General features: G+C 42.6%; 1 protein-coding gene across 1 annotated transcript; it reads left to right on the top strand.

Moving 5' to 3' along the window:
• Positions 1-6,118: 6,118 nt before the first annotated feature.
• On the top strand, positions 6,119-10,568 carry LOC308156075 (polyadenylate-binding protein 1A-like; the record flags this gene model as incomplete). Its single annotated transcript, XM_080529436.1, has 4 exons — positions 6,119-6,919; positions 7,039-7,131; positions 7,204-7,551; positions 10,518-10,568. 4 exons carry the CDS (start codon positions 6,119-6,121, stop codon positions 10,566-10,568), a joined length of 1,293 nt encoding a protein of 430 aa, XP_080385562.1.
• Between the last annotated feature and the right edge of the window lie 210 nt (positions 10,569-10,778).

Raw genomic sequence — 10,778 nt, 5'->3', positions numbered from 1 at the left:
TGGACACATTGTCAGACATTGCCTGGGTTGTGAGAGACAGCTCTCCTGTAAAGCAAGTGAACATCCCCCAGCTTGTAGGACTGGAGGATGGCACAGTGTGTGTTGAAACCTACGACTGGCATAAGCATCTCCGTGGCTACTTCCGAGTGCTCCCAAATATTAAGAGTTACCAGCACTTAACGTATTTATCATTGTCACTGTATTAGCGATTCTATTTTATGAACATAGTAGTATTTCGTAAAAATTGTGTTTTGGTAACAGTGCACAATCATTTTAAATGTACTGTCTTGCTTCTATTTTATTACAGCATTGATGCCCAGAGACCTGGTGTGGTTTTGGCCACTGAACATTGTGATGCAGAAGCCGTCGAGTTTCAGCTGCTGCGCAACGCTGATGTCCATCCCTCCATAGATGGTCTTCCTGTGCAAGCCCCACCTGGACATGGCCAGGCAGAAATATATTTTTGAAAAGATCAGAGAATTTTGTTTGGATGAAGCACAAAACATCACATGCCCTCCACCAGAATCCCATTACATGCATACACACAGATACAACATTATATTTTTTTACTATTCTATTGTGCTAGAATGCTGTTCATTGATCAGCTCAGCTTTCAACACCACCATCCCCTCCAAGCTGGTCACCAAACGCAGAGACCTTGGTTTCAGCACCTCCTTCTGCAACAATCCTAGACTTCCTAACCAGGTAGGCAGGCAGTTCAGGACCATGTCCGCAAGGACAAATAGACTGAAGCTCAGCTTCTACCCTAGGGCCATTCAGGCCCTGAACACAGCAAAGACCTAGGTTCTAGGCCCTGGACAATCTAGACAATTCGATGGCAGCTACTAGATTGTAATCAAGTGCAATACTGAAACACAACTGTGAACATTTCAAACCTGCAAACTGCGACACTTTAAATGAATGTGCAATAATACTATGTGCAATATGACAACCCTCGTGCAAATAAGGTTCAGAGTTTTATTTGTATAGTATAGTGGATAGTGTATATAGCCTTTATTTATGTAAACCAGCTCTTTTCCCTTCTTGTTTTTAGTAAAAAAAAAAATCCTAGCACCAGGGGAGCCACCCCTCCCAAATTTCGTTGTATGGTACCTGTACTATATTAATGACAATAAAGACCATTCATTCATTCATTCATTCATTCATTCAACAGACCCCAGCTTGTCAAGTTGGACAACCACTCCTCCTCCACTATGACCCTGAACACCGGTGTGCCTCAAGGCTGCATGCTGAGCCCCCTTTTCTATTTCCTCTTCACCAACAACTGCGTGCCGATGCATGGCTCTAACACCATCATCAAGTTTGCAGATGACATCACGGTGGTAGGCCTGATGCGTAACAATGACGAGTCGGCCTACAGGGAGGCATGATGGGCTAACAACAACCTGCCCCTCAACACCAGGAAGACCAAGGAGATCATTGTGGACTTCAGAAAAACTGGGCACTTTTGGTTAGATGCTAAACTGCATTTTGTTGTATAGTTCTTGCGATGATAATGAAGTTGAATCTAATCTAATCTAATTATCGTATTGGTCAAATGTATCTTGCCTTATTGATTCCTTAAAATACATAAATATTTAGTTTTCTCTTGCTGCTGCAATGTTGACTGGAACTGAAGCAATAAGAATTTTACTCCCTTGTACTTGTATAATGGGATGTAATACACTTTTGGCACACATGGCTATAAAAAATCATGAATCTTGAATTATTATTATTATTATTATTATTATTATTTTGCAATTTCAACATGTCAGCCCTGCAAGTTTGTTTCCTGAGGGTTAGCTGACAACCTCACTGACAGATGACAGGTAGATAATGACAGGTAGTGTAATGGGGGAGTGGTTGTCTTGAGGGAGTCGTTAGGGTGGAGTTAACCAGCTATTGTTCCCACCCATTACCTACCTGTGAAATGTGGCTGTGAATACTTTGAGGCCGGGTTTCTCGGCTCGCTGATTTGGGGGGTATCAACATTCAAATATGCATAACTTCTTCAACTTGTTTCAGTGTATTTCAATGTATGACATATTACTTGAAAGCTTACAATCTACCCTTTCATAATCTGGAACAAACTGAAAAATGACGCTGCCAGACTTGCAGACCTTTTCATCAGACCCTGTCACATATGGTGTTGAATACTCAACTGTAGTCAATGAACAGCATTATCACATAGGTATCTATTCCAGGTGAGATAGGGCAGTGGGCAGTGTGAGAGCAATTTAGATTAGATTAGATTCAACTTTATTGTCATTGCGGAGTACAAGTACCAGACAACAAAATGCAGTTTAGCATCTAACCAAAGTAGGGATATAGTCCAAAGATGATAGTGTAGACAAAATAGGATATATACAGTATATATATATATATATATATATATATATATATATATATATATATATATATATATATATATAAAATAGGATATATACAATTACTTATAAGATACGATAAGTACAATTGGTAGTAGGTACATATGATAAGTACAATTGGTAGTAGGTACATACAGTACACATGAGATGGATAACAATAAGCTATGTACAGTTATGGAATGATATGTATAGTATGGTGTACTGTATATGGAGCAAGGGCGATAGTAATAGTCCATCTAAGTAGATAATTAGAGACTAATATGAAAAATTAAGTATCTGCAAAAATATGGTACTATATGCAAAAATACAGTAAGTAAGCGCGACAGCAGTAGTGCAAAGGCTACATTTAGTGTCCACAGTGTCCAGGGAGGGACGAACAGGTACTGGGAGTCAGTGTACCTCATGTTGGGGGGGAGGGGGGTGATTGTTCATCAGAGTGACAGATGTGTGGAAGAAGCTGTTTTGGTGTCTGCTGGTGTGGGACCTGAGGATCCTGTACTTCTTCAGTCTTTTGGATGGTAGAGGATCAAACAGACCGTGGCTGTGGTGTGAGGTGTTCTTAATGATGCTTACCGCCCTCCACCAAGACCAATCTGCCTGGAAGGAATCGATGGTAGGGAGTTTGGTGCTGATGATGCGGCCACCCGTTGCAGGGCCTTCCGGTCGGAGTTGCCATACCACACTGTGATGCAGTTAGTAAGGATGCTCTCGATGGTGCACCAGTAGAAGTTGGCCAGATTCCTGGGAGAGAGCTGAGCTTTCTTCAGTCTTCTCAGGAAGTATAAGTGCTGCTGAGCCTATTTGACCAGGGAAAAGGAGTTAAGGGCCCAAGAAATGTCCTTAGAGATGTGGACACCTAGGAACTTGAAGCTGGGGACACGCTCCGCCTCCCTCTCATTGATGTAGATGGATGTGTGTTCGCAGTGTCTGGTTTTCCTATAATCCACAATGAGTTGATTGGTCTTCTTGGTGTTGAGGTCTAGATTGTTGGTGGCACACCACCCCTCCGGTCTACCACTGTTACATCTGCAAACTTGATTATATTGTATTAGAGCTATGCATCAGCACACAGTCATGGGTGAAGAGGGAGTAGAGGAGAGGGCTCAGCACACAGCCCTTTGGCACGCCGTTATTCAGGGTCAGAAGGTAAGGCAGGTTAACTTGGTCTTGTTGGAATCACTGGAACGATTGTGGTCACCTTAAAACAGGTGGAGATTACAGACTGGGACAGGGAGCGGTTCAATATGTCCGTGAAGATATGTGCCAGCTGGTTACCGCATGCTCTGAGGACACATCGAGGGATGTCGTCTGGACCGGCTGCTTTGCAGATGTTGACACGTTTAAAAGCCTTCCTCACGTCAGCCTCAGTGATCGATAGCACACTGTCCTCACGGGTAATGGTAGCCTTTGTGGGGGGCTCCTTGTTGCCTCAAACCTAACATAAAAGGTGTTGAGCTTGTCATGAAGCAACCCATCAGTGCACATACCGCCAGGTCTCCCCTTATAATCCATAATAGTCTTCCATTGTGTCAGGGTACTGTAAACTCAATCAAGCTTAGAGGAGTATTTTAATGATTTGAAGCTAAGTGTGTGAAATGATTTCAAATGTTGTTTGAACCCAGGTAAGGTGTCTACTAGTGCTCTACTTGAGGACTACTGAGTTGTACTACTTTATCCCAGGGAATTATTCTCCCCTCTGTCTGGAGTAGCTGAAGGAAAGGTGGGGGAGAAGGTGGAGGGTGCCGTCTGAATAGAAAAAAAGAAGGTAATTGGTTCCTCATGTCAAGCTGTGCTTGGTTCTCTAAATAATGGAGCCTTTTTATTTCAAATAATGGCTTTTCCAGTCGCTCAGTTGAAGGCTGATGTGAAGCGTACTCGCTGGAGAGATGCAGCGCTGATCAGCGACTCACATTTCAACTCCTGCCTGGGTTTTCCACTCCGTCCCAGTAGACAGTGCTCTCTCTCTTTCCCTGAGTGACTTACCAGAGTGCTGGAGAATGTACAGTAGCAGTGTAAGCAGAAGGTCATCACTGCTTCGTCATCTTAAAATGGAGGGAATCAAAGTCACCCCAGGTGGCAAGCATCCTTTAAGGCCAGGGCAAAATATGCATTTTAAATGTTTTCAAATTAAAAAAATGTGAGGTGTGCTTGATTCGTCTTTCCTTGCAAATAGTATTAGCACTTGTTAGAATATTTCACTGGTCATACTGTACCTGAGAAGTAAAATCAAGCACACATCAGATTTTTCACATTTCACATATTTATTTTGTCTAGGTCTGCATCAGGTCTGCATCAGATAAAGCAATATATTGAGTGAACAGTAGCAATCCTAGTTGATGTTCAAAGTTTGTTTAAAAAATGCTAAATATATAACTGATAAAGCTGTGCTTGTAGTGCCGTGACCTGGAAGTTATGGTACGGTTAAGGTATCCAGATGACTAGTGGTTTGTCATGACAGATGAGACATCAGTTGTTTTTAAAAGCTTGCACAGGTGTTGTTTTAATTCATTAAATACCGCTGACTGTGATCAATTCTCAAACTATCTTCAGAGGCCAATACATCTCTGTGCTTCTAGATCTGGGCCAAACAATAACATTTGAGATCAGCAAGATTTGTTTACCTCTATTTGATTAATCTCATTTTGGAAAACTAAGTAAGAGCTTTTATTCAAGTGCAGTGGGCTCATTTATTATACAGTATACAATCGTTCAATCATTTGTTATACACTATTAAAAAAATCCATTCTGTTTGCAAGATAGGACTTTGATTTCACTAACTAGTCGTTTCATTTACTACACATTATTGAAAAGGGATCGCTATTCTGTAGCCGTCATCAAACATCAAAACATCTCTGTGTTTATAGATCTGGGAACAAACAATACGATTTGAAACTAGGGATGTACCTGAATACGAAAATGTTATTCAGAAAAGCATAAATAATGCAATACACATACAGTTTCTAGTTGCTCATTATTATTCTGAAAAAATGTCAATATTGACATCAACGCAATCAGTCATTATGTTTCTTAAATCAATTCATATAATTGTGGATGACCACAAGATAAAAATGCCCATTATGTTTGCGATATATGAGTTTGATTTCACTAACTAGTCATTTAATTCACTACACATTATTGACCGAGTCAGCGCAGAGCAGGCAGCGAGAACAAATTCCACCGGCTTTGGTCGTGTGACTAATAAACTATCTATCTATCTATCTATCATAAGAAATGCATTGCTTCTTTAGGGTCTTTGATGAAAACAGTGCTTCTGATATATATAGTATATATGTGCAAAATACTTTTCTCCTCCGAATATCTATTCACTCCATACTGTATGTGGTTCATGGGTGAACAACCCAAACTCTGTACAACATACACTGCTGGCTACAGCCCTTCAGGTAACAATGAGTAGTTAACATATTTGCATATAGAAATTTAAATATAACATCAAGGATTTCTATGGCTATTTCTATCAGTTGAGAATGTGATGATGTAACAAACGAGGACCACACAACTGGGGTTCTAGAACCAGTTCTAGTGTAAACAACAGTGTTATCATTTAAATTACCTGCAATTCCTCTGCATAGAGCACACATTTGATTATTATCAAGAATATCCAAAGCTAAAATATTAACACAAATATTAGGGTTAGGAGAAGTTTTCTAACATAACTAAATATGGCCTGTATGTTGTATGTTGGAGATCTCCACCAGGATACCACTGAGACAATGTTGCATGAGAAATTCAGCTCTGCTGGTGCAACTACCATCCGAGTGTGCAGGGACAAGATCACCCAACGATCCTTGGGGTATGCCTATGTCAACTTTCAACAGCACGCTGATGCAGAGCTTGCTCTGGAAACGATTAACTTTGATGACCTCCAAGGAAGACCTATGCGCATCATGTGGTTTCAGCTTGACCCTTCACTGAGGAAGAGTGGGGTAGGCAATGTTTTCCTCAAGAACTTGGAGGAATCTATTGACAGCCAGGCCCTCTACGACACGTTTTCTACATTTGGAAAGGTCCTTTCCTGTAAGGTGGTTTGTGATGAGAATGGCCAATCTAAAGGCCATGCCTATGTGCAATATGAGTGCCAGGAGGCTGCTGAGAGAGCCATTAAGAGGCTGAATGGCATGCTGTTCAATGACAAACCAGTGTTTATTGGACACTTCAAATCTAACAAAGAACGAGAGGCTGAACATGGAGCCAGGGCCAGAGAGTTCACCAATGTGTACATAAAAAACCATGGCAAGGATATGGATGACCAAAAACTGAAGGAAAAGTTTGAAATATATGGACCAACCCTGAGAGTCCGGGTCATGACTGATGTCAAGGGTCAGTCCAGGGGTTTCGGTTTTGTTTGCTTCGAAAGGCATGAGGACGCCCAGAAGGCTGTCGACGACATGAATGGTCAGAACATCGACGGGAGAAAGGTCTATGTGGGCCGCGCCCAGAAGAGAAGAGAGCGCCAGACTGCGCTGAAGCACCGGTTTGAACACATGAAGCATGAGCGTATGACCAGATACCAGGTTTGTGGCCTCCAGTTCTCTGATACTAACACAGAAGTTGATACTATTTACACATAGTTATTGTTGATGTATTTGAGGTATGAAAAACATCTCACTAAACAGGTTTTTTCACTTACCAGGGTGTCAATCTGTACGTGAAGAACCTGGATGATGGCTGGGACGATGAGCGTCTGCACCGAGCGTTCTCCTTCGGAACGATCACCAGTGCGAAGGTGATGATGGAAGGTCAACGCAGCAAGGGCTTCGGCTTCGTGTGCTTCTCCTCCCCCGAGGACGCCACCAAGGCCATGACTGAGATGAACGGCCGCGTCGTGGCCAACAAGCCGTTGTATGTGGCCCTGGCCCGGAGCAGGAAGGACCGCAAAGCACACCAACAGGCGTTTATCACAGAAGAGTACAGTGTCTGCGGCATGCCCGACCTAGTCATCGACCCCTACCAGCCTGCTCCACCGTCTGGATACGTCATGGCTCCCGTTCCACAGCCCCAGACCTGTGGTGGTACTACCTACTACCTCACCAACCAGCTGGATCAACTGAGACCTCCTCCTGGCTGGGCCACCCAGAGTGTGCAACCTCAGTACTTCCAGAACATGCCCTCCTACATCATGCCTCACTACCCACAGCAGCACATGGCTCCTCCCCAGCTCCAGGTCCCCATGCAGCAGCAGCAGCAGCCTGCTTCGCTGACTGCCTCCATGCTGGCCGCCACTCCTCCTGAGGAGCGGAAACAGCTGCTGGGTGAGTCTACTTTACGATCTTTAGATCCCCCATTAGCTATACTGTATAATAACTGTTACTGATTTGTTTGATTCTCCATCCCTCCAGGTGAGCATCTCTTCCAACTTATCAAGGAAACTCACCCCAGTCTAGCTGCCAAGGTCACAGGGATGCTGCTGGAGATGGACAACGAAGAACTTCTCTACATGCTGGAGGCTCCAGAGTTCCTGAGCTCCAAGGTGGATGCAGCGGTCGCTGCGCTGCAGGCACACTGGGCTAAGGAGGCTGCACAGAAGTCTGACCCCCGACCAGCTTGAGTTCAATGAGACTAAGACAAGGGATGGAAATCCAGACATATAAAACCTACTCCTACAACATTTAAAAATATTTTAACATAGAACATTTGCTATATTTTTTAATATTACAGTATTAATAAATTATTTCATTACCAAATGAACAAAATGTACTCTGCTATGTCTGAGTGTCCTTTACTGTGTCAGTGATCAGAATATCAACAGTGTGGTCCTGTAGAGAGAGACTTGATAGCTCTGCATTTTGGATTGTACATTTTGGAAAGTCATTTGGAAAGTCATTAAGACTGTGTATATTGTCACAATTTGGATTACGATATACCGAATACCTTTCAAAGCACTTTGATCAAAAATGTTTCTCTCTCTCTGTCTCTTTTATTTAATATCCAAATACATATATTACAAATATGTATTATATACATATACAAATAAACAACAATTGACCCAGCAATCCGTTCTTTTGAATTTAAACTCATACAGTACTTCCTACAAAAATAAAGCTTATCTCTATCTATTCTAAAACCTCTTTGGAGCATACAGTACCAACATAGTGATAATGATTCCTTTGATGCAATTAATGGATGTTCCTTTCAACATTTAGAAGGTGAATTATTAGAAGCTGGTGTAATGGTGTGGGGAGTGTTTTCTTGGAACACTTTGGGCCTGTTAATACCAATCAATCATCTCATGAATGATGCAGCCTATTTGTGTATTGTTGCTGACCATGTGCATCCTTTCATCCCCACAATGTACCCATCTTCTAACGGCTACTTCCAGCATAATAATGCACCATGTCACAAAGCAAAAGTCGTCTCAAACTGGTTTCATAAACACGGGAGATTCACAACTTGAAAGTGCACTTGAAGAACCAACATACTGTATTGTGGAAACATGTTGTGGAATATTATGCCATAAAGAATTGAGGCTGTTTTGAGAGCAAAATGAGGCTCTAGCCAGTATTCTTATAGTGTTCCTAATAAAGTGTTCAGTGAGTGACTTCTATAGATTTTTAATTTGAAAAGCTTGCAGTTAGTGAAAGTGGACAGGTGAACAAACCGAAAGCACGGATTGCACATTCTCCTTGCCTATAGATTGCTTTCAGGGTAAGAAAACAAACGTATGTCATTTCAGAATTTGTGTGAACTATCCCTTTAATATCTACATAAGTGAGCACGTAGAGGAGAAGAAGCAGGCTGAATGGCTTCAAAGAGCCAGAGCCACAGTCCCCTTGACCCCAGAGCCACAGTGTGAGTCTGAAGCACTACAAACACCAACGCATCAGAGATGACATGACTGACCTCACTGACTCAATAACAAACATCTGTGCCCCAAAAGAGGTGTGTGTGTGCGTGTGCGTGTGCGTGTGCGTGCGTGTGCGTGTGCGTGTGTGTGTGTGTGTGTGTGTGTGTGTGTGTGTGTGTGCGTGTGCGTGTGCGTGTGTGTGTGTGAGAGAGAGAGAGTGAACGCCCCTCAAAGATCCTTTAAGAAACAAGACAAAAGATCCATTATACAGGCAGGCCACAGTGACAGTATACATTCCACATCTCTATGAATGGCGTTTACAGCTCTGACTCCTCGGTTCAAGAAATGTGTCACCGACTGCGGAGCACCTTGGAAGGTTACATTGGGAACAAGATTTACGTGGGAGAGATTATAATAGCAAGTGCTGTAGTTTGCCAATGTTTATCACAAAGCTTCTCATTCGGTTTCTACTTGAGAGGCCCTGTCACGCTGCTTTGTTTCCACTTAAGGACCTTTGTCACAGAACATTGTATTTTTTTCGTATTTGTTGTCACCAACAGTTGATAATTTATGGCGTTTACTTCATGTATTATCCATCTTCTTTACCTCACAGCTAGCTGGCTACCTACCTCCGTCACCGTGAGTGATTACATTTCCGTTTGGATGCTATTGTTCCCAGAGTCAGACTGACTCCTTCATTCTTATGTCAACAGCTGTAAAACGGAAAGGCTAGGAAATTAAAGTGTTCCAGGTCTTACGAAGTCAAGTTAAATACATAATACGAGATGATAATAGATCCTATTCCAGCCAGTGTTCAGGATCTTATGACTCTCTAATGGGTAGTGAGGTCGTAAACTCTCATGTAAAATCCATTATACCATACCATTGTGTCAAAGAGTCTGTGTTGTCAACCTCCCCAACCTCATTACTTTCCTACATTACATTTCTTCTGGGTATAGGGAGAGTGGTCGGACCAGTGCAAGAGTGACACACACAATATTTGTGAGTTGTATTGGGCTTCTGGCTGGTGTCATTTACAGTAGACGCACTGACTGTAATCATTTATTTCATCTTCCGGCTACAAGGCAACATACGGTCAAATGAAGAGAGCTGATTTTCCTGGAAGTCAAGGAGGATAAACAAAAATCGGAAATGATGTTTCATTCACTTGATTGTTTGTTTCCTACAGTTGTGTAATGCACTGTCCATTACGCTGACTATTTTTTTTTATTGTCACTACCTAAGCGTATCAAACTTTATAGGGTTTTACATGAGATTCTAAATAGACGTGATCTAATAGACCTGGCTCTGATGTTTGTGTTCCCCAGGGAACTGATGTTGGTCAGACGTTCCAACCAGAGTATCACTTGTTTATTTAACCTTCTCCTTGCGGCTGCCAGGAAGGTCTCCAACCCTGCGCAGTCTGACCTCTCCTGTCCCCATCCCCCAACCTCCCCCCACCCCCTCTGGCCCTCTCCATCTCCTCTCTCCCCCATTGCTTAACCACTCTCTCCTCCACCCTCCACCTCTCTACCTGAATGCTTACCCCCTTGCCTTCTCCTCTCCCCTCCTCTCTCCCCCATCATCAC

The sequence above is a fragment of the Nansenia antarctica genome, assembly GCF_963989245.1.
Source record: "Nansenia antarctica genome assembly, chromosome: 4".
NCBI classification, from domain to species: domain Eukaryota; kingdom Metazoa; phylum Chordata; class Actinopteri; order Argentiniformes; family Microstomatidae; genus Nansenia; species Nansenia antarctica.
The sequence above is the reverse complement of the archived record's forward strand: the minus strand, read 5'-3'. Positions and strand labels throughout refer to the sequence as shown.